The 24,975-nt window shown below is 39.5% G+C and overlaps 1 protein-coding gene across 1 annotated transcript; it reads right to left on the reverse strand.

The window, feature by feature from the left end:
- Positions 1-953: 953 nt before the first annotated feature.
- LOC127040334 (scaffold attachment factor B1-like) lies at positions 954-24,936 on the reverse strand. Its single transcript, XM_050934377.1, is given in 22 exon segments — positions 954-1,293; positions 1,512-1,578; positions 1,760-1,869; positions 2,430-2,551; positions 3,426-3,465; positions 4,285-4,422; positions 6,882-7,175; positions 8,991-9,127; positions 9,681-9,772; positions 10,936-11,081; positions 13,278-13,378; positions 13,486-13,635; positions 15,823-15,923; positions 16,911-16,957; positions 17,365-17,854; positions 18,779-18,806; positions 19,753-19,812; positions 20,990-21,268; positions 21,356-21,420; positions 23,709-23,796; positions 24,495-24,770; positions 24,772-24,936. Coding segments are annotated over 22 exon segments (3,108 nt in total). The 5' UTR covers positions 24,922-24,936; the 3' UTR covers positions 954-1,166.
- Positions 24,937-24,975: the final 39 nt, after the last annotated feature.

Consider the following 24,975-nt stretch of genomic DNA (forward strand, 5'->3'; position numbering starts at 1 on the left):
TGTGTGTTAGAGCTAACGGCTTATGAAATTAGAATGTGAACTGTCATCCTAGCTTTTGTTTTTACTTGTAAGCACTTGGGGCTTTTTCCCTCCTGCAGACACGTACGTTCCCTGAAAAATACATCAGCCTGACTTCAGCGATGACACGCCTGTTTACGGGAGTTTTGGCCATTAGCATCACCTCATCAGGTCTCACTGCTGAGCAGAAGTAGGCCTGCTCAATATTTGACTTGGAGATCTCCAATAAAACCCAGAGGCAGATGCTGGCAATTCAATCCATGGAAGTCTCCAGAGCTCAATGCCCCTTACAGATGTGTGCCACTCCCAAGAACTACAATGGGGGCTGTGCATGTGTGCAGTTAATGCAGCAGTCAGCAAGGGAACAAACTCCTTTGGGTAGAGAGCACTGTGCACCATCTTCCAGATGAAATGAAACAGATGTCCTGGCCTGCTTGTGGATAAAGGTGTTACAAAAATACCCTAAGAGCAGGAGTTATTTTTTTCTTCACCTGAAAAAGCTGTAAGTGTACTGTACCAATACATAGCTCTCTCAGATATACACAACACACACAATTTCCTTGTGCTTTCAGAGGAATGGTTACTTTGCTGGAGATATAGGTAAATGACTTAACAGGGTTCAATAAAGAACTAGATACGTTCATGGAGGACAGGTCCATCAATGGCTATTAGACAGGGTGGGCAGGGAGGTGTCCCTAGCCTCTGTTTGCCAGAAGCTGGGAATGGGTGACAGGGGATGTATCACTTGATCATTACCTCTTCTGTTCGCTCCCTCTGGGGCACCTAGCATTGGCCACTGAAAGAAGACAGGATAATGGGCTAGATGGACCTTTGGGCTGACCCAGTATGGCCGCTCTTATGTTCTTAATTTCACATTTTTTTCTACTGCTCTTGTGATACAGAATGGCCAAAGACCATGAAAACAAAGAAGAACGTTAGCTGTAAACTAATTTTATTGTTTATGAAAAATGGAATGTTTCATTAACAGAAACTTAAGTGGTGTTTGAACAAAAACACATTTATTACAAAAAAGCAAATGAGTTCACATAGTTTTCAATTACAATATGGCAGATTTTTAATTACATAAATTCAAGGTGACCCTGGGTAACAGAATTCACCACTGTCACCATCAGAGAAAGTTAAAAATTTCAGTAGCGATGGGTGAAGCGGGGATCACTGGGTCTGTTTGCTCTGTCCTGGTTTGCAAATGCTCCCGGCACTCCACTAGCCTGCACTATTTGGCTCTGGTTTCCACTTTGCATGAAGCCTCCACGCCTAGGAACAAAGTCAAACTTTTTAAAATGTGTGTTTTAAGCTTCATTGCAAATTTGTAATATTGCTGTGATTTTGCAGTATTTACATTTTTTTAATGATTTTTATTCTTGAAATAAAATGCACCAGATAAAATCATGGAAACATTACTCAACTGATCCAATTACAACATGCAGAGGGAAAGGAAGTAAAGGAAAAGCTCTTTGACAGAAGCTTCTTACCCTGATATTGCTCCTCGATTCATCACATGGCCTGTTCCGGACTGACCAGGGATGCCTCTATCAGCACCTACAATAAACGGGAAAGCATTTAAATAAAAATAAAGCATTTTTTTAAAGAAACACCTTCCCAGAATTTTGCTTGCTTGGTAATGCTTTTAAAGCTCAGTATGAGTTTTAACTACCGCTAAAAGTTCAACAGCAGTAATGCCTAGAAAAACCACAATCACACTATTAAGCAGCAAGTATACCTTGCCATCTCTCATGATCCCGTCCCATCACTCCATCTGCACTGCCCTGCCATGAACGATCTTGATGCCCCTCTAACTTTCGACCATGATCTCCCCAGTCACGTCCATCTCTTAAAAAACAAAACAAAAACAAAATGAAAGAAACCTTCTAAGTGTGTCCATTATCACTTCGATAGCTAAGCGTGAAGCCAAACACAACACCCCATACATAAACTTATTAAAATCATTTACTAAACTATATCTATGCAAATCCTACGTTTACAGTGGATACAATCGAATTAGAAAGATTGTTCATAGACTCATAGACTTTAAGATAAGAAGGGACCATTATGATCATCTAGTCTAACCTCCTGCACAATGCAGGCCACAGAATCTCACCCGCCCACTCCTGTAACAAACCCCTAACCTATATCTGAGTTACTGAAGTCCTCAAATTGTGGTTTGAAGACCTCAAGCTGCAGAGAATCCTCCAAACAAGTCTATGAGTCTATGAGGGAGCTACGTGTAAATTCACTGCACGTCCAGAAGAAAACAGACCCTTGATGAAACTATCTAGAGAGAGGATTTACACTTATAAAACTGATTCCCACTATGAACCTTCAGAAAGTTCATTTGATGTTTCAAAGAGAATGGCACTGGTGAATGACTGTCCTCATTTACATGTACTAACCGGGACTGTGGAGGTATTGTTCTCCCTTCGCTTATTCTTCTGTCAGACCCATAGGCAGCCCAATTGTCCCGTGAGTCCCGCGAGTGACGTTCTGGTCCTCCATGGCGCTCATCTGGATAATGCTGAAAGACACACAGGAATGCTGTAATCTAACTCTCAAATTGGTAAATGCTGGTCAACAGATTTTAGCTAGTGCCACAACCTATCAAGTCACTAGAGCATTTTTTTTTTTTTTACAAGATTCCACACAGCCCCTCTATGACTGTCTACTTTGTGTGAGCTCTTGGAGCAATATTTTCTCCTTCAAATAACTTTCAAAACTCTTCACTGGTTCCCTTACTACTCTAAGGCTCATTCTGTGAATTAATATTTCTGTGGAATGCAATTTTACTCCAATCCCTTTAACAATTTGCCTTTGCTTCAGTTCTTTCCTCCAGGTTTAAATAACTTTACATAAACTAGTCTCAGTTCAACTCTTTCACTTTGGTAAAGCATCAAAAGAATTCTTAAGTTTCCAAAATACCAATCCAGCCCCTACCTCAATGTTTTTAAAAAGGTGATATTTGTTGCATGGTTACATTTGGTACCTTTGCATTTTCTATAAACCATTTTGCTATACTGAAGACACTGGGTTCTTTGCTGTTCATGGATAGAATGCCAGAATAATTACCTTACACGTTATATTTACCGATAATACATCTGACACAATAACCAGAACACACTTTCTTTTCATCAACTAGCCACAAAAAGAGAATCCATATGGTAACTTCAATCATTTAGACATGAGTTTTTTCCTAATCTATGACAACTACTGTAGTTAGCAAATGATTTATGCATTGCACATTCAGTGTGGGAAATCAGTTGTTTATTAAACAGCTGTTGTGTTTCATACCAGTGGCGGCTGCATTTAAGTCCCATGCGCCCTGGGATCCTTCCAAATGAAAGGCGCCATCTAAATGCACATTTTTATGAAGCAAGAGTTTCAATTTAACCTACCTGCCCATCTCGATCTGCCACTGCCCTTGAAACTTCTCTCCTGGGGTGCAAAAAAGAGAGCAATTCAGTAACAATGGAGATATCTTCCAGTTAAATTACACTGAGGTTTCCAGGAAGTAATCAACATTGAATGCTGGTATTTGTTACACTGTAAAGTATGGAAGTGGTAATACTTATTTCATTAGAAATATAATATTAGGATTAGAGAAACTGGTTTACCAAAACATACACATACCAGGGCACTAAAATGTGTCAAAAGCACCTGAAGTGATAGCTCTGTATCAGATCTGACAGGAAGGAAGGATGGGGACCAAGAAAGGGTACACAACAAACATCACAAACATGAACAGCTGGAAAATAATCAAAGTGGGACAGCTCCCACGAATTCCTTCGTCAAATGCAGTTTAAAAACAAAACAAAACAAAACCCTTAACAGCAATATCTGTAGAGCGAAAAAAACAAAGGCAGTTCCATTACTCTTGTGCCAAGGAGCTAGGAATCAGGAGTGCTAATCCTGTACAGTTGTTATCTAGATGTTCTAGATTTCCACACATGCTTTGTGCGATAGTACAGAAAGTGGCTTTCCTTGTGGTGCTTATTTCCACGCTTTACACAAGTTCACTATGCTTTTCAGTTTCACATTGGCAAACAACATTTTTTCAAAGTCTGACAATATTTTCATAAGTAACATACACAAGCTTGCAAGCAGCAGATACGCATACAGCCATAAGAACGCATAAGTTCTAATACCTAATTTTTTTGCACTATTTTATAAGCAAATAGTAAAGCTGATATGATACTAAATATTTTGTCTTTTCTTAATTTCGGCTAATACAGGAGGAAAAACCACATCACTAACCTATCCACAGAATGCTCTTGGTATCGGCCACGATCCCGGTGATCAAAATCATGGAAGCGATCTTGGCGACTAAAATCAGAATGGTATCTATCATCCATCGCCATTCGCTTTGCCTCTGGCCAGTATGAGTCATCTCGCCTGTAAGGAAGTGCACATTTAATACAATGTGAAGCAATAATTTTTCCATCTTGCTCTTTCTAAACCAAGTCTCACTTCAAGCAACCTGTGGGTTAAGCTGAACATTCAATAGTTATATTTTTGATATGATAATTAAAATCCCTGAAGTGCCAAACTGACTTCTCATTTCAATTTCAGAAAAGAAGCTAATTGCATCAATACTGCACACACCTTAATCTTAGCATATGTTGAAATGAGAGTGGAAAGACACTTTAATCCTTCTGACATCTGTGTTTTATGATTCAAGTCAACAATTTCTACAGCATCTCGTGTAACTTCCCTTGAGAATCTAGTTTCTGTAGGAGTCAAAAGAATAATTGAGTGCTGTCACATGGTATTATGTGCATTGCAGCACAGCTTCCAATTGGCAATTTTTTATTTCTGCATGAATGTAGGTGACTGAGCAGGGCAAAAAGAATGGGTGACTGAGGGCAAAATTCACCCCGGTGTAACACCCCCTACCCCACCAGAGCACTTCACCAGAATCAAACCAGGGTTGAATTTGTCCCAAGATGACTAGATTTCAGGTATATCATCAAAAAAAAATATGTATGAAACCGCTTTCAGAACATGTTAAATTCAGGCAACTCATTCTGATATTCCTCTATCAGCCTGCAGCTGTCCCAGACAGACAGACACTGCAAAGGTGAACTGATATCTAGCAGACAAGACACATTTGAGAGCACTATCATCATTTGTAAAGCTGTGTGCGGCTGGACTGCAAATATTAATATTGTTCAGGGTACCTGGTTAAGAATGCATTTGGAATTAACATCATACACTATTGTATTAACTCACGTTCTAAAATCTTAAGATTGCAAAAGACACTAACAATATAATTTAACTCACTGGGCACTCAGCTAGCTATGTAAACTGAAGTTTATTGTGAATACTTGCCCCAGAAACAGTCAGTCAAGGTGAAAAGCTAGCAAGGCACAAGTGACTAAAATGCTTCTTGCCTTATATGTAAATCAAGATTTCAAGGACCACACAGAAATCATGAAATTAGCCCAATACCATGATTTTTCCTACAGGTGAGAGGTGGTAGTGGGGACTCAGCTGCACATGTGTTGTGGGGGCAGGGAGGGTCTGGCAATGAGAAGGGGCAGCACTGATAACGCACAACAATCAGGAGCCCCAGCTCAGCCTGCCACACGGCTCCCCCAGCAGGTCCGGGGGAGATACCACAGCACTAGCTGGCACGGAGCTCAGAATGGGATCATCCACTTGGAGCATTGGGGGAGGGGGGAAATAATCCTGCCCTGGCAGAGGGGAGTGGAATGGGGGATGGATCCTGTCTCACCCTGACCCAGGGCTCCTTATACACACTTTCAGCTCCTTACCAGCCAGAGCTGCCGTATCTCCCCTGGACTGATTTTGCCCCAGATCCCTAAGTGGCCCCCTCAAGGATGAACTCACAACCCTGGGTTTAGCAGGCCAACGCTCAAACCACTGAGCTATCCCTCCCCCACAGTGGACCTGTGGAGGACCACGATGGGGTGGGGCTCCTGATTGCCAGGCATTAAGAACATTGCCCTCCTCTACCCACCCGCCAGGATGCAGCAGCAGACAGTCTGGGTCAGAGGTGGGCATGAAGAAAGCCAGGCCCCAATCCTTACTAGGCCAGGCTGCATAAAGCCATCGGCTGAGACGCCTACCCCAACTACCACCCACCCTACTCTCCAGGATCCAACTGACCTATTGCCACCCAACCCAGGATCGGAATCAGCCTGTTAACCTCCCAGAGCAACTGCAGCCTTAGCAGGGAAGCAGAAACAGGGACGCTTGCTGTTGGAAAAATTGCAGCACTTCAGGGGGGATTTGGCAGCCACGTGTATCCACTGAAATTCAAATACTTACCCGTGAGACTACTGTGAATGTATTTATTATTTAACAACACGATTTGCTCAGGGCCTTCCCTAGAAAAGAGCAGCTTTAATGCCAATGAAGAAGATACTCCCACCATTCTACGGGTCAAGGTAGGGGTAGATAAAAGGCTGCTTCAAAGAGCTGGGAGAGAAAAGAATTCCTTCTCCTCAAGAATCATTGATGTAACTTTAATTCATGCAGCTGCACTTAACACTCTATGGTAATGGATGCCTTAGAAAAGTATGAAATACATCATTTGCTGTGGCTGTTTGACTGCACTGTGTTTTGTAATCTACTTTGGATGTGCATTTACTGCTTTTTGAGTTCATTAATATACATCTGTGTGTTTTGCCGATTGTGCTTATTTAAAAACATCAAATTAACTAGAATAAAATAAACAAACCAAGCTGGAAACAGTGGTGGGGCTCAGAAGTTTAGCAGCTGTTCTAAGAAGAGTTCTTACTAATTGCATTAAAAAAAAATCACTGATTACAGCCTTAAACTTCCTGCTATAAACACACTCAATTTGGAATCTCACCGCAATCACTTACCTCGCATCAGTGTCGTAAGGTCTTCTAATTGCCGATCGCCGTTCTTGCTCATAGCGCAGTTGTTCTTGCTGACGACGCAGCTCTTCTCTTTCTCGCTGTATCCGATCCTGTTCCTTCCTCCTTTCTTGCTCGATATGCATCCTCTCTCTCTCCAGCCTCTCCCTCTCCAAACGCTCTCTGTCAAGCCGCTGCCTTTGAAATTCAAGTCTGTCGCGCTCTCTCTGAAGCCTCTGTCTTTCATCCCGTTCATGAATGGCTTGAATACGCTGCTCTCGCTCTCGCCGTTCTCGTTCTCTGAAAAGGGAAAGTAGCAGTTTGTTGGTTTTGAAGAGTACCCTACACCTTCAAGTGACATCTTTTTAAGGCTTCCTAGATCTTCTCCCACAACCCAGCTGACTTTGTTATTTTCTACTAAACAAACATCACAGCCACTTAAAATAGTTTTTTAAAAAGTAACAATATACACACGAGCCGAGAGGCAAGAATTTAGTAGGGATAACACCCCTTTCTCAGGGAGCGGTTTTGAAAATGCTTTCCCATAACGCGAAGAGTTCTATGCCCCTCTTTACATTCTTCTGGAAGAGAAGCCAGCAGGAATACAACTCCCCGACTGAAGGGAGAGAATAACTTTACTCGCCCTTCATGGTGACAGTTCAATACAATCAAAGTCAAAACAAAGGTATTTTAGCAAAGCTTAATGCAAAATTTGAAAATGCCTAACTGAACAACAAATAAAGTTTCTGCTTCTGTTCAAAAGATTTACCTCCGAATCTATTAAAGCTCATGCAAAAAATAACACTAGAAAAATATAAACCCAGAACAATGGACAAAGATATGGGAGACTAAACTTTGAAGTTGAATGTAACTATGCATGAGGTGACAGATAGCTCCAATAAGAAATTGTCATTTTCATAACAGACTGTGTCAACAGAACAGTGAAGTGGGTATTCACCCACGAAAGCTCATATGCTCCAATACGTCTGTTAGTCTATAAGGTGCCACAGGACACTTTGCTGCTATCACAGGATAATGATCTCTTGCTACTACATAAATGCAAATATTTTTCAAAGCAGGATAAATGATTCTGTAACACGTTCTCTGAAAATTCGTCCCTTGCATAGCAGTAAGGGTAAAAAGTCATAAAAACGTTCCAGTTTTGCCCTATTAGCAAGGAAGGAATACATTTAATTTCTCTCTATTACACCAAATGATTCATGTTGGTGCATTAGGGACAGTTCACTGCATTCTAAATATTGAATGCACAATATAGAACCCACTACACCTAAATAAATTTGTTAAAGTGTACACTAAACCACTATAAATCACAAACCCATAAAAAGTCATCGTTTCTGCACACAATCTGTGATGAGAACAAGGAGCCAAATCTGAATTATTTGAATTAATAGTTCAATCAGGTTTTAGTGACACCATATTTTACTCCTGGAGAAATTCTGTGTATGTGCAGAAACATGCCCCCTGCAGATTCTCTTTGCTTCCTGCAGAAAAATGGTTTCTGTGGGGAAGCAAAGAGAAGCTGCACCAGTGCTCACTCACCCCTCCCTGGCAGCATGGGTGCATCAGTTCAGGCAGATCAACCCCCAGAAACCTCTCCCAGCTGCAGGAAGCTCTGCACTGGAAGGGGGGTGAGGGGGAAAGAGAGAGTCTGGCTGCAGAAGGTGAGGCTTGGTGGGGTGGGGGTTCTGGGTGCAGGGGAGGGGTCTGGATATACGGGGACTGGATGGACAGGGGGAGCAGTTCCCCATGTAATGACCCCTTCCCCCACGTCCTGGCCCAAACGCTCTTCGGCCACAGGGGGAGGGATCATTGTACAAGAAGCATAGTGGGGGGGTCCAAGCGCTCGGGGGATCTGGATGCATAGGAGTTCGCTGGGGGCGGTTCTGGGTGCAGGGGCAAAGGGACTCCGCTGGGGACTCCAGGTGAAGGTGGTTATAGGTCAGCATGGGGGTGGTCTGGGTGTAGGGGGCTCAGCGGAGGATCTGGGTGCTGGTGGGGTAGGGGGTCACGGTGCAGCTGGTTGGAGCTCAGTGAGGTGCAAGTCTGGGCGTGGGGGGCTCCCGATGCTCAGGGTAGTGATGACACTAAACTTACCGGCGTCTCTCCGTTTCTCTGATTTCTCGTTCTCTCTGCCTCTGTCGCTCACGCTCTCGCTGTTCTTTGATTTTATCAAATGATAAAATATCTTGTTTCTCCTTGCTCTCTGACTTGCGATCCTGGCTCTTAGTATTCTGCATTTAATAAAAGTAATACATGAACCAGAATAAAAGTGTTTGGATTACATTTCCAGAGACCAGATAAGATAAATGCCCACAAATACGACCACTATCATCCCCCCTTCCTTACCAGAGAGGCAAATAATTGTAGGCACTTTGCAGGTGAACTAGAAGGAAGAGAGCCGTAGGAAGCAACAATAATTTGGCTACAACTTTTGAGGAGTGAGTCTGCCAGCTAGTTCTGTCTCTGGTACAACACAAACCATACCACTTTAAAGGTGCAGTGACACCCACTGCTCCCCACACTACACATCTGGGCAGCATGAGATCTTAATGGCTTTGTTCCATTAAATATGTGTAACTCTGCCTAAAGTAGCAGTGAAGAAAGCTGTAGTATAGACAAGGCATAATCATTTACCAATATAGTGTCATATTACTAGCCAAATCCCCTTATTTACAAAGAACAAGCACAATTTTCAAAATGCAAGTCAAATACTCTGCAGAGGTACAGAGAAAGTTGGCTTAAGTCTATTTTCAGAGATAACTTTTCTATTGAAATTGTACTTACTCTCTCTTTTGATGTGGTAGCAGTTTTCACACTAATAACTGGTTCGCCTTTGGATTTATCCATTATTACTGTCCTTTCAATTCCTCGACTTCCTAAAATGAACCAAAAAAACCAAAGATTGTATAATGAATATAACAAACTGTAGCAAGAACAATCTAATATACCTTAGATGTTTTTTATAAATATTACAACAGCAGAACTATGTTTTTGTGTTTAGTTTTGTTTTTTTTAAGTGACAGGCTGGAGGTTAAATTTTTTTAGCCTGAATATGAGATTTATATCAAAGAAAATGGAGTATTAGTAAAAATAGTAATTCAGAATGCATGCTTTTGCAAACCTTGGGAAACAAAAAAAAAAAAATGGGAAATTACAGTAAGACTTCTGATGTTATTTGAAGAGGACAAAGAAAAATTCAAAATAGTGAATTCAAGTCCACTTTTGCAACTTAAAATGTTTCTCATTCAAAAGACAGACCATGAACTGCACCAGACTATATACATATCTGCAAAGCTTTAGACTAAATTTGCTTCCTGCTTACAATCAGAAGCAAGAGTTTCACAGATAATAAAAAAGTATGCAAAAATCATACATTTTTATTCTTTCCACAAATTTTGCAGTTTTATAAATCTAAACCCATTATGCCATAAATCAAATAGCTGCTGCTCTGTTGAGTCTGAAAGAGAAACAGCATAATGCTGTATGAATTAAAGTCAACCATTTATCTTAAACTTGTTGGAATACCATCTGTAGCTGAATATAATAAATATTCTAAATTGCAACAACTTAAGTAGAATAATAAAGACTTATTTAAATTAGCTGGGCCTTCATAATTAAAATGTATTTTATACTACGTGAGTTTTTTTACAACGTAAAAACATACTTTGTTCAGAACAGAAAAATCCTTGAAAAAAGCTAAAAGCATTTATCTACGTCATCAAATTTCAAGTATTTTGAAAAACATTAAATTGCCAAAAATATTTAGATTACAAGTCTAAATTCCAAAGAATCAACAGTTCTCAAACAGTTCCCTATTTGTACTCCTTTTTAAAACACAGGGTACTGAATATTATGAAAACTTTTCCAAAGAATTCTCTGTGTTTTATCACTTTCCTCACAGATTTCACTGGATACGGCAAGACAATCTAATCTAATCTATCCTATCTGTATGTCTGGAAAGTCAATCTTTTGTCACTTAGTTGTCCATATGAACCATGTCTGTAATATAGTTCTCTATTTAGAAAGCAGCTTACATTACCTGATTTGCTAGTCCTAGAGCGACTGGAGGACGTAGTTTTCTGTTCATCTTTCTCTTTTCCTTCTTTTTCATCTTTTCCATCTCTCTCTGTTTTCTTAGTATCATCTTTTTTATCTGTCTTCTCATCCTTTTTAACACTGACTGACCTATAAATAAACTGAGCTTTAACAGCACAGTACATAGGAACACAAATCTATATAAATCCACTTCTTTTGGATTTCTGCACGAACCACAAAAGACATCCAAAACCTGAAATTTCATAAGCTCTTCCAATTTGCCAAATCCTGAATGCAACGTATAGTTGCACATATTTTCCTTAATTTAGCTGACTGAATATGAAAGCTAAAAAGATCCAAAGAAATTAGAAAGAATAGGTGATCCTTTTGAATATTAAGTTTTCCAAATTGTTAATAATTCAATCCATTATGAATCTTCATATATAGCTCACTTTCCCATTTAAAAACAGACATCCATACAGAGTGAACCAGAGTAAGATAAAAGCTTTTGCAAATATGTTCTGCCGTAAGGAACAGTTCAAGTAAAAGTCAAATCAGTAATCAGGAGTCTGGCAAGTAAATTAAATATAGAGTGTAGCATCTAAGGGCATGTCTTCACTAGCAATGTTAAGGTGCTGGCTGCAGGAGTGCTTTAAACGTGGCTGCGTAGTCGTGGCATAGCACTGGGGGAGAGCTCTTCCAGCGCTATAAAAAAAAACCCACCTCCACGAGGGGAACGGCTCCCATCGCTGGCGCAGTGTCTACACTGGCACTTTACAGCGCTGAAACTTGCAGCGCTCGAGAAGGGTGCAGCACTGTAAAGTGCCAGTGTAGACAAGCCCTAAGAATACCGTGAAATGGAATGCCCCTCAAATAAGCAGTAGAGGCAATCATGCCCCCAGGAAAATAAATATTAGCAGACATCTCATGACCCATTCCAGCAGCCCTTTTAGAAACTGAGATAAGTCTTTCAATAAAGCTTCCTAAGTAACAGGAAGATCTGAAAATTTAGAGAGCTGACCCAGTTCCATTAAGACTACAGGAAGGCCCTTTAATACTTCATTTATGAGGACAAGATATATGAAACAATCATGACGACCATGGTGTCTATGCTGGTTTACATAAAAATGAACTGGATCAGGAGATACCAATATAGGGCCCAAAACAATATGACTAGGTCCCAAGCTATAAATAACTAGATTAAGCTAATATGGAAGGAAAAGTCACACTGTGCAGCGCTTTACTACCACTGAGGATTCTTGGTCACCTTATTTGTCTGACACATTTAGCATACCAGCATTCCAGAAGACACTATTTCTCTCTTCGAAGGGCACGAATAATTCCAAAAGGAAACAATCATTGTGATATTGAACATAGCTCCAGATGTTAGTTACTGCAAGTGGTACTGAACTGTCACATTCAAGTAGTACAAGATTTATCAAGAAAGTGAACGATCATTACAGGGATCAGCAATCTGACATGACGCGCTCTGAAGGCCTAAGATATTGAAGTAAAGTTTGCAGCACTTTAAAAGAGAAAGCAGATCTAGGATTTGGAAACAGAAGAATGAACTGCAATCTAAGCAAGGCCAGGTGTACACTAGAAACTTCTTCTAATATAATAGTGTCAGTTAGTGGCGTCATTTTTATGACATTTTTATTTGGGCAAAAGCCCTCGTGCTGACATAGTTGTACCAGCAAGAGTACCTTTGCAAGAATAGCTTATTTCATTTGAGGAACTGGTATAAGCTATACTGGCAAAAGCACATTTCTGATAAAATATGCATCTATACTAGGGGGATTTGACACTCCAGTTACACCAGCAAACCTTTGCCAATGTAGATTAGACATGAGACCTTTTCTGACTTTAAAGAGGTATCAGACATGGATCTTATAAGACTGACTTGATGCACACAAGTTAACTTTTAATTGTATCACTAAAAGCCAATTTTATAAGTAAGTCAGAAATGTGTGTACCAGGGTAACAAGACAGCTCTGAGGCCGTGAAAGCAAATGTAGAGTACTGAACTGAAGCAGGTACACAAGTTTGCATAAAGGGGTATCTATGATCTTTCAAAGAAAGAAACCGACTACAGGTTATAACCTCTTGATAGTTCCATTTCATGAACTCTAAAGGTCAAATACAGGATCCATGAAGCAAGATGTGCAATGCAATAAAAATGCTTATTCTTTCTTGATATCAATCCATACTTCAGGTGCAGCATGAAACAACAAAACACGTTTGGGTACTTTATAAACAGTAATATCAATAAAACTAAATTCTGTTAAACTATTTGTCTTTCACAGTTACATTTCACAGTTTGTTTGTTTTTTAAACCAACTTTACTTTTCAGACTTGGAATCTGTGGAATGGTGCCTGTCTCTTTCCTTCCTCGCTTCACTTTCTTTTTTGTCTGAAGGTTTTTTCCCGGCTGGTTCATTTTTTGCCTGGAATAGCATTTGTCAAAAATATAATCAATTACAAGTCTGAGGTCATTAATGCATGCACTCTTATATTTTCATTATGGTATACATCTTGGAAAATTACCACTTACTTTTTCTACAGAGATCATTTTCCCATGTAACTCTGTTCTGTGGAGGTGACCAATACATTTGGTGGCTTCCTCAGAGGTTGACATTGTAACAAAACCGTAACAGCGAGCCCCAGGACTGCGAGCATTAGTCACCACTTTTGCACCAACCACCTTTAAGAAATGGTATTTTTTTATTATTGTTTTTGCAACACCTTCAACCATACAGTCTCATAGACTGACTCAGATTTTAAGGTCAGAAGGGATCATCATGATCATCTAGTCTGACCTCCTGCCCATTGCAGGCCACAGACCCTCAGCTACCCACTCTAGTAATAGACCCCAAACCTCTGGCTGAGTTATAGAAGTCCTTAAAATCATGATTTAAAGACTTCAAGTTACAGAGAATCCACCATTTATCACTTAATTGATACAACATACTTGGTACACAGAATAAAATGGCAGCTATGCCACGTGTACCAGGAACATTGGTTTTGTACCAGGAACATTGGAACACCATTTTCATTATTTATTATTTGTATTATCATAAAGTCTAGAAGGCCTACACATGGGCTAGGACCCCAAAGTGCCACGTGCTGTACAAACAGAACAAAAAAGACAGTCCCTGCCCCAAAGAGCTTACAACACTTCTAAGAAACCACCTGACTTCAATTGTCCAGATTTTGATAATGGCATCAGGGTTACATTTTGGAACAGAGGTGTATCCAATTTGGCAATTAGTATTCTAAAAATGTTGTGCTGAGAAGTACTGTACTTATCATAGTGAAGTATAAATACTAACTGTGTTTCCCTTGATGCCAATGGCAGTGCCAACATTACTGAAAAGACCAGAGTTTAAAATTCTAGAGCATATTCTAGTACTCCTGAAATAAGCAATCTTATGCTGGAGTTTCCATCCCGACAGTATCAAAATTAATATAAAAAACTTAAAATAGTGCTACTATAGTAGTTTGCACAAAAACCACTAATTTGGTTTATGTAGTATGACATGATAACTGCAAAATGAACATCCTCTCTGCAGCACTGACCAATATCAGTGCATTGCCTTGCCTTATTAACATCACCATTAATACGACATGGTTAATATATTTCACTTAAATTATATAAAGAATTAAAGGCATAAATCAGTTATGTTCATGTGGAGATTTCTTTATTTAATCCCGTAACACAATGCAGCATTTACGTATATCTCAAAATACATCTGCAGTAGTACGACTTTCACTGGAACATTTATAAGCATGTTCAACAACTCAAAATTGACCTTTTCTGAAGAGATAAATGACATAAGGAATGACTGAGTCAGAAAAACCTCAATGACTTGGGGTTGGGTCTAAACTGAAAAGTTAGGTCAACCAACTATGTTGCTCAGGGGCATGAAAAATTCATACCTCTGAGTGATATACTTAAGGCAATCTAACTTCCAGCACAGACCACGCTAGATCCAAGGAAGAATTCTTCCTTGACCTAGCTACTGTGTCTCAGGAAAGTGGATTAACTACAGCAACCAGAGAATCTCTCCTGTTGCTGTAGTAGGTGTCTACACTGAAGCACTATAGCAGTGTAGACCTATCCTCCAACTGCCTCTCACGTAGCAGTGGATCCAAGAAGTCCACCAGCTGACCTTCCAGAGCATCCCGGTGAATTTTTTTCTAGAAATGGGAAAAGCCATTTGAGGAGAGGGGGAAGAAGTGGCTACCAGCTGTTCCAGATTCCATTTCCTTGCTGACACTAAAAAGCTCCAGGAGGAACCATGCTGTCACTGACTGGGTTTTTCATAGTAGCAACTATGGAAGGATGACCACCTAAGCCAATACTGTTTGAGACAGCATTAGATTTCAGGGGGATAACCAGGTAGTGAAGCAGTGACTAGGATGTGGAAGGTGACAGATCCCCGGCTCTGCCACTCCTGTATTCTAACCGGCATGCCACCTCTCATGAACATCCTCTGCAGAGGGGTTAATCTGGGCAACCATTGCATTACTTTACCGGATATTTCTGAGAACGTTTTGATGGAGGACTGTCCTCTCGGGGGAGATTTTCAAAGGCATAAAAGGCAGTCAAGAGCCCAGCTCCTTTTGCCTCTGACTTTGGAAATCTGACCCTCAGTAACTGACAATTCTATGTGCTATCCAGCTTAGCTTGTTCAGCCATACAGCCAGTTCACTCTCTTTTTCCTCTTAAAGTTTTACACAAGTAGGTAGAAGACAGAATTTATTTCAACATGATGCTCATTATTACGTAAACAATAGCGAGATTTTAAGTTACCATTTAATTTTAATAAGTTGTTTAATTTTAAAAAATTGCATTTAATTTAAAAGCACTGTATAAAAAAATACATACCTTTCCATATTTGCTGAAAAGGTTCTTCAAGTCTGTAGCTCTGGTAGAGGAGGAAAGTCCACTAACCCACAGATTTCTACCAGAACTGCTACTTGTACGACCTAATTCAAAAATAAATCACTACCATATCAGAAAAATGTCGCAGTGAAAAACAACTGTCCTAGAAACTCCATTTCCTTCAGTTACAGACCATTTTGATGTTAAATATATTGAGCACTTTTAAATACATGAAGTTTCAAACATACTATTTCTTTTGACATAACTATTGTTATGATATGGTTAATATCAAGGCCCCTCACCTCTGTTTGCCAGAAACTGGGAATGGGTGACAGAGGTTTGATCACTTGATTACTTGTTCTGTTCATTCCCTCTGGGGCACCTGGCATTGGCCACTGTCGGAAGACAGGATACTGGGCTAGATGGACCTTTGGTCTGACTCAGTATGGCCATTCTTATGTTTTTACGAGATGCAGAATAATGAAAGTAATAGAAATTTTCATCTACTGAAAGCCTGATTCTACTAGACAATGGAGAATATTGTTGGAGACTTGAACACTTTTGAAGAGTGCCACAAAGGTTATAAATCTTATCATGAAGTATTAGATAAAATTTCTGAAAACCCTGCCTTTGTTTTAATCAATAAGCAAGAAGTTTTTATATAGAATTACATTAAATCAAAATGGATAGTACCATGAAACATACCACCTTATGTTAGTAACTTTAAATGGAATCAATGTTTGCCATGCACTAAAGCTAACCTCAATTATCATAAAGCTCAAGGATTCACTGCATTGACCTATATTAAAAGTAGGAAGCAACTTTTTACCGCCAAGATTATATTTTCAAAGATGCACCCCTGTCCTATAAACACACCTGCACTTAATTTTACTACTGCAAGTAGTCCCATTGACTTCATTGGGATTGCACTGTAGTAAAATTAATTATATGCCTAAGTGTTTGCAGAATCATGGCTAAACAATGCAATTGAAATGTGTTCTCAATTACTCCCTTGGATCTTTGATAGATGTAGAAGAATAAGATTTAGTATTATAACATTTTTCCAAATCAGTCTTAATCTTACAACATACCTTTCTCATCTTTTGAGACTGTCTTTGTGTCTGCATCCTCGACAGAGCTAAAGACAAAAAGCAGTGTTATTCAACCAGGAAAAAGTGAAAATAACTCTTAATTATGTGTGCTAGAATTCAATACCTACCAGAAAATTAGTTGTGAAATAAAAGACACCTTTGCAAACTTTTTCAAATCTGGTATGTGGGAAGTCAGATGTTTAAACAGACAATTAATTCTGTTTGCCAGAAGATAAAAATTAGGAAGAATTTAAGAAAACAACCTTTGAAGGTTGAGGAAAGGAAGGAAATCAAACCATCAGTTAAAAATTGCACAAGAAGAAATAAAAGATTCTTTAGGAATAGACTACAATTTCATCAGTCTTGCTGGCCAATTGAAGGAAACAGCTTATTTGCATCACTTAATGACCAATGAAAAAGATAGCATCTGGTCTAAAACTGAGAAAAAACAAACCTCTTTTTCTGATCACCGCCCTCATTGGTAGAGGACTCTTTAGTAGCAGATGATTCTTCAGAATTAGCTTTGTCTTCTGTTTTCTTGGCATCTTCTTTACTATCTTTGGTTTCAAGACCTGCATCTTTATCCGCTGTTTCCCCACTAGAGGCTTCCAGACCTTGTGATGGTTTGCTACTCTGATCACTTATTACTAAAGATTCAGAGTCCATTTTCTCTTCATCTATTGTCTGTTCACTTGTCTCCCCTTTTGCTACAACTAAATGCTTTGCTTCCTTCCTTGAAAGATCATGTGCTGACTTGCTGTCCAAATCTAAAGCATCTTCCTCCGACTGACTGGCAGCAAGCGTGTCCTCTTCCTCTGCTAGCTTTCTGCCTGCCACGGCGTTACTTGCTTCTTGTGCATATGGCTGCTCCACTTCGGAAATGTCTTCTTTAAGTGGTTCAGATTTACAAGTTTCCCCCAAAATCTCGAGTATTTTCTCATTTTCTACGGATTTAACAGGAATAGAATGGCACAAGATTTAATCACCAGGGAAATAAAGCAATCACAAATGTGGAACTGGCATGGCTGCCACACTAACACCAAGAGAAGTTCTAAGCTACACAGAGATTGGAAAACCCTAATGTACACAAATATTAAAAGTTCTAAACTATCTGCAGTCTAGCAAACTATTATATTAACGCTTGAAAGCTACATGGAAGAAAAATGCCCAATAAACTTAAACACAAAACCTTCTGTCTCGTCCTTGACAGTCTTCTTCAAGTTGAGTTCTAGTTCTTCCTAAGTTAGCTTCCAAAGTCCAAGATGCTTAACTGACTGCATCAATTCTTTGACAGTGCAATTCCCAAATTCCTGTGAAATTCTTTTAGCAGAACAGTCCAACATGAAAACCGGAACATCTTCTGATGGTGCATGAGTATGTTTGCAGTCCAGAAAAGCGAACAGTATCTGTATGAAATTTCCATGAAGAAACTCTGTCTTCGTTCTTCTGAAATCCAGGCACTCTTTAATTTTAGTTCCCTACTATCGTATTACACTACCTGCACTCCTCCACTCAAAATTACAGCGTTAATGTACTGTGTGATATCACAAGATCTGTTTTGCATGCAGAACCTTCAAGTTTTAAGGTTAGGTTAATAAACATATTTACTTAAAGAGGTTTTAAAGCAACCACTTTATCACACTGAATGTATTTCTCAAATAACAGAGATGACACTGTCACAGATCTGGTGATATGACTGGATTTCCAATCTCTATGATCCTTGAATGATCTGGACTGTGCACCATTAGAATAATGCACACTATAGTAATGCAGTTAAATAAAACGAATAAGGGTACAAGAGGAATTTGGTGCAAGAGTGAAACCATTTCATAGCTTAACTTTTTATTTTCTTCCCCCCAAAACAGTACCTGGCTTCGAAGGCAGTTCTTCAATTTCCTATAAGGAAAAAATACATATATTACAAAACACTATCCTATGTAAAGATGCTGAGCTTGGTTAAAATTATTTACAAAAGAGAATATGGGGGAAAAATTACTGTAAGTTTTAACAACTCTTACAAACCTTGAAAAGGTTAGATTTTAAAATAAATTCCTTAAAACAATCATTTTTTGAGTAAGATTTTAAGGTAAGTATGTTATAATTTCCACCGACGAAATATAAATACAAAAAACTAAGACTACTTGGAATCAGACACATACACTAAGTGTTTTTGTGGGCATTCAACGCATATTACAGGGCTATGGCCACGTCCATCATATAAAGGATGGAAAAAAATCACAATTGGTCTATTAGTCAGCTGAAGTGTACACTGTACTGTTCACTCGAGCGCCTTTAAAATACAGGCAAACAAATCAGCAGATAATAGCTTTATAAATACATGTGCCTATGTGAAAGATACCATTTTCCCAACACTATGTAACTACAACAAATTTGATTTGCTGAAGTACAAGTCACCTACAACTCCTGTTGAAGTCAACGGGAGCTGAGGATCCTCCAGACTTCTGAAAACCAGGCCCTACGTTTCAGTTAATTTATATCACACTCAATTATGGTAACAATGAACAGTATAAAAATGAGTGTATACAAAAGTCTGATGGTATATGAAATATAGCCAAGCATACGAGTTATATTTTGACAGTAAATTATTTGGAACAAAGCATTAAAAAAGGCTCAATTCTTCCAATCACCAGACAAATTCAACATAGGGAAAGGTACATAATTTTGTTACTATGCATAATATGATAACAGTGAATCACAAAAACAAATTCTAAGTTTTCTGAATATAAGAATTAGGTGTTTGTATTTTCCCGCCTAAAACTAAGCTCTTTATACAGCATGTGTCATTATTGACATTAAATTTAAGATTAAAAAAAGAATTTACCTTCACTACAGTTAAATCAGAAGAAACCTCTAAACTGTTTCCAGCGTCCTCACTTTCTGCCTAGAAGAATAAATAGGAAAAATATGTCACTCTGTACAGAAGATTCATCAAAGCTTTATCGATAATGAAACCTGAATGAGAAATTTTGAGGTTGGCAAAATATTTTATCTGATTTTTTCCAGATAATGGCTATTAAGCAAATATTTGCTAGCATTCTACAGAGCAACAAAGAAGGTGAAAAATGGTTACAGATGACTGCATTAAAAAAAAAAGGGAAGACAGGCAATGAGCTCTGTCTCCAGGCTCTGCTTGCCTACTTTAAAAGTCTGAGCTTTTAAAAAAAATAAACTTTCACTTTCAATGTTAACAGAAAATTCTATATGGCATTTTTATTTGCCTTTCAATCACAGCTACAAAACAAAGCAAGAAAGTCAAACTTCTAAACAACAAGTTGATTTAAATACTGCTTGGAAAATCTCAGACTTCATTAATTTTACCTTAACAATATAATCAAATCTGAATTATTTAACTACTTTCTTAGTTATGCCTGCTGTTTCTAAAGTGAACCAAAAGCAGCTCCCTGCATTCCCATAACCCAGGCTGGAGACAATGCATGTCAGAGGTAATATCTGTACTCCCTATCTGAGGCTGGGCAATAACAACTGTCTTTCATTGCCCAACTGTATGTTTCAAGTGAGTTTTAAGTTGTACGTTCATGAGAGAGATTATCGTCAACCATTAATGGACAAAGCTGGAATGGCAGTCTATTACCAGACGATAAGCACAAAAAGCAAGCATGAAAACATTCCAAATGTCAGAATGGGAGCCCCAAAGCTTACAAGAAATTTGAAATACATTGAATCAGTCCAGAAGCAACATACTATGCAATTATGAAGTCAATCAACTAAAGCATTTGGATCCCTCACTGCCCTCCAGAACAAAGGGAAAAAAAGAGAAAATGGGAATGTAAACTGAAGGCAAAATAGAGAATTCAAAGATTTAACAGAAATTATGCTTTCTAGACTACTACTACTACCGTGGGTAGCAATATGATGCATGCAAACAAAAACTACAGTAAATGTTTTAAAATCAAGAATGTTATTTCCATAAACAGAAAAAAAATCAATGGCCATAAAAATTTAGATCCCCAAATTATTTCTGCTATTGTTTAGATAATGGTGCACTATTTAATTTGAAAAAAAAAAATTCTGATTCCACACATGTAAGAGATCCATACCATCACTACTGGTATTTCTCTTGATTCTTCTTTAATTTCTGAAAACTGTGGAGATGCCTCCAAGTTACCTACAGCATATTCTGTAGGCTGATCTGGAAGTTCTTTCATTTCTGCATCAGCATTTTCTTTACTATCAGACAGTGAGTCAAGAATATTATCAGCACTGTAATCCTCTCCGCAATCTACAGCACTGCCATTATCTATTTCAGCTTCATCTAACACACTAATATCCATCATGTCAATATCCTGCAAGTTATCCAAACTTGCTTCAATATCCTCCTGTAAAAAGAAAAAAAGTATATATAATAGTCATTGTGACTTGAATGCAGCACTATTCTTTTTCACCTCAAATGTGGTTTCACATACCTGCCCATCTCCAGAATCCTCCTCCAGTCCATTATCTTCAACTCCCTCTTCTTCTAATCTACGCCCTAGTAATATTATGTTTATTAGAATGATGAATTCATACACTGCTATTTTTTAGATGTTTCTTCCTAAAATAGGTATTAAAACTAGTTTCTTACAGAAAAGAAACATATTTTCCCTTACTTTCAACAGTCCTATAACACTGAACATCACATTTCTTTTTGTAAGCTGCAATAAAAGTTCTGAATGTTCAACAAAACGTAAGTTGACAAGACTAAGCTAAAAGTACCCTTAGGCTGACTATGCATGACTGTAGTGTTTAAGTATCTTAAAGACTATTAATTTTCTCTTTTCAAAAGTTTATTATAATGATCTGCCTAAAAGTCTTACTACTTCAGGAATTCAACTTGATCCATAACATTAAAAGTAACACTCATTACTGAAACAACATACTTCAGTTCTAACACAGATCAACAGGGAACACATGAAAACAGACAATTTCTCACACATTTACAAGTGTATTTTCCTCAAAGAACACAAGCACAGTAGAACAAGAAAGGGAGAGAGGTTTTAGAAATAGCCCTTCTACAATGAGAAACATCTCAGCTTGAACACTTTCATTCTATTAACATGCTGAAATGTTGCAATCATGTTTTAGGTATTTTCTGGGAAGGGAAAAATTAGACAAAATAATTTACAAGTGAATTTAATCCTCCCAATGTTAAGAGTGACTAACAGGCATAGTATTGTTAGGTGAGTATTTGTGCATCACCAACAACTTCTCCACATCTAACGCACTTCAAAGCTTTTAGCAATTTTATATTAGGCATTTAAATAGAGGTTAGACCTTATTAAAATCCCTGTTGTACACAATTCTAGTACTAAAACAGATTCTATCTTTAGAATATTTATGTTGCAGTAACACCTATCCCTAATTTCAGAAGTAGAGAAATTTCTTTCATACACAGCATAAAATGACTTCTGACCATTAGAAATCTAATGACTTGTTTTTGTTTTAAGTGAAATCTGGTATTCTGAAATTATAAATACCATCTGAAGCTTATGCCTAAATAAATTTGTTTGTCTCTAAGATGCCACAAGTACTCCTCCTTCCTTTTGCTGATATTGACTAACACGGCTACCACTCTGAAATCTGACATCTGAAGCAAGCTTTCCAGATAAATAGGAAATTAAAGGTAACCATGACAGCCCTTTAACTACAGCAATGCAAATGCATCACTGTTATAAACTCTAGAGGTTTTAAAACTATAAGGAATTCTAAACCTGGGGTATGAAACTTTAACTTCAAGTACTACATTTATGGTCATCACATGTAGCACACCTATTAAATGACTTCCCCTTCTGCCTTGCAGAACAGAATATACTGAATTAAGTTTCACCTGGAATCACTTTATTTTACATTGAAAAGTTTGTGTTTGAGTCTTCAATGTGCGATTTGTTGTAAAATCTTTAGAAACTCCTTTTGAGATTTCACCTTCCATCACACAAACAGCTGTTCTATATTTGTCATGCAGCTGGTTGCCATCTCCATGTATTAACAGGAACGTGAAAAATACATGAAAAGAATATATTAACATTCTGCTGCAGACTAAGTTGTGGGAGCTTATATATATTGATTAAATTTATCACATCAAATGAGTAACGCATTTTAATTTTAACATTTTGGTTACATGCTGAAATAAGTTAACTTCCTAACCTTTCACCTCTAGAGGCTTTGTCTCAAATTCTGAATATGGTCATAAACGTAAATTAATTTGGTTGTTTCACCCTGTTCCCCATTTGTCCACAACCTAACAGGGCTAGCAACCTCCTCACAAAATGCCAAACTAGCTTTCTGCAAAGACACAACATCGTGATAAATTTTCACTGACTTGGCAGTAGAAGTCAATCCTTTCTAAGCTGGTCTTTCAGGAAACGTTCATTAGCGATCCAATAAACTTTGTTTGGGAGTATTCTCAAGTTATGCATGGCCCTGTGATTAATACTGAACAAAATGTGCAATTCACTAATGATGGACTTGGTATCATACTGGACTGACTGAAACTCATTCACATAAGTATGGAAGAGAGTAAGTAACACAAGATGTTGATGGTAAGATTATCTGCCCTCGCCTAAACCGTACATTTTATCTTACAGTGCTCCTGTTTGTGCTATATCTGACTCAACCAAATACTATTAATCACAAATTCAGCACCATAAATTCACACAGTGCCAAAATTAAGACACAAATACTTTTCAGAGGGAAAGCAGGGAAAGAAAAGGACGGGAAGCTAGATTCTGTTTCGTAGGTGCAAGATCAAAGAAAAAAAATCCTCTCTCAACTCCCCTGTACCTTTGCTGCTCCTCTTTGGTGTTTTCTTGATAGTTATCTCTGACACCACCGGAATTTCATCAGGATTTCCCCCTTCATCCTCAATAGCCTATTAGAAACAGATATAAAGCCATTGTTTATTTACAGAGCACTGTTGGTCTTGGGTAATAAACACACCAGAGAGAAAAATGCTGTCACTGGAACCTTGTATGCAATACAAGTGGGACTAAATGACAGCGAAACACCAAAAATTCCCAGTCACCAGTGAAAGAGCAAAATGTGTGCCAGTGCTTCCTAGAACGCACCCCTATCTCCCTACTCACCCACCCCTCCCATTGCCCCCACGTGATCAGATGAATGACAGGGTCTCCGTTTCAAGGCAGTGCAGAATGGCAGCCATGGATGGCTTTGGTCACTGTTGCCACGTGTCGCCCACTCTGCTCCCACCGTCCAGCCTCGTGGTATTTAAGGTCTGCAATAAACGCTGCACACACGTCCCCTGCGGACACGGGGCCCGAGGCCTGAGCCAGCAGGTGCCATGTGCACGAAAGGGAGGGTCTGCGGGTCGCGGCTCCCCCGCTGTCATGGGGCGGGGCTCGAGACCACAACGCTTGGGGAGGAGGGGAGAACACGTGATCCGCACCGAACGCTTCAGGGCGCTGCAGGAAGAGCTCGCGCCGGGCCCGGTGGAATCACGTGACGCCTGTCGCTCTCCACTTGGCGCCATTTTCTCAGCCAGTCTCCCCCCCAAGCCCGGGAAAGCGCGCCTCAGCGCCCCTCCCCCCGCTGTCTCCCTCCCTCCCTCACCTTCCTGAGCCGCTCCATCAGGACGCTCTTGTTGCCGCCGCTGTCCAGGTTGCGGCGCTTGAGCTCGGCCCTCAGGTCGATCACCCGCAGCTCGCTCAGCCGCCGGGTCTCGGGCTCCGAGCCTGGGGGAGCCGCCCCGCCCAGGGGCGCACACTCCCCTAGCCCGGCCGCTGACTGACTCTCCGCCATGACGCCGCTGCTGCTCCGGCTCTCACGCGGGCAAGCAAGAGCCGCAATCCTAGGACAAAATGGTGGTGACGAAGCCGCCAGAGAGAGAGAGACACGCACAAGGCCTGTAGCGCAGGCGCACTAGGGAGAAACTATAGGGCATAAGGGCTGCGCGCATGCGCCACAGCCTTGGCCGCCTGAAACGACTCTGGACCTGGCGCATGCGCCCGATCCGCTTCAGGGCCGCAGTAACCCGCATGCGCAGTCAGCATACACGGTTAAGGAGTGTCTGTCCCACAATGGAGAGCCGCCC

Source organism: Gopherus flavomarginatus, chromosome 24 (assembly GCF_025201925.1).
Source record: "Gopherus flavomarginatus isolate rGopFla2 chromosome 24, rGopFla2.mat.asm, whole genome shotgun sequence".
NCBI classification, from domain to species: domain Eukaryota; kingdom Metazoa; phylum Chordata; order Testudines; family Testudinidae; genus Gopherus; species Gopherus flavomarginatus.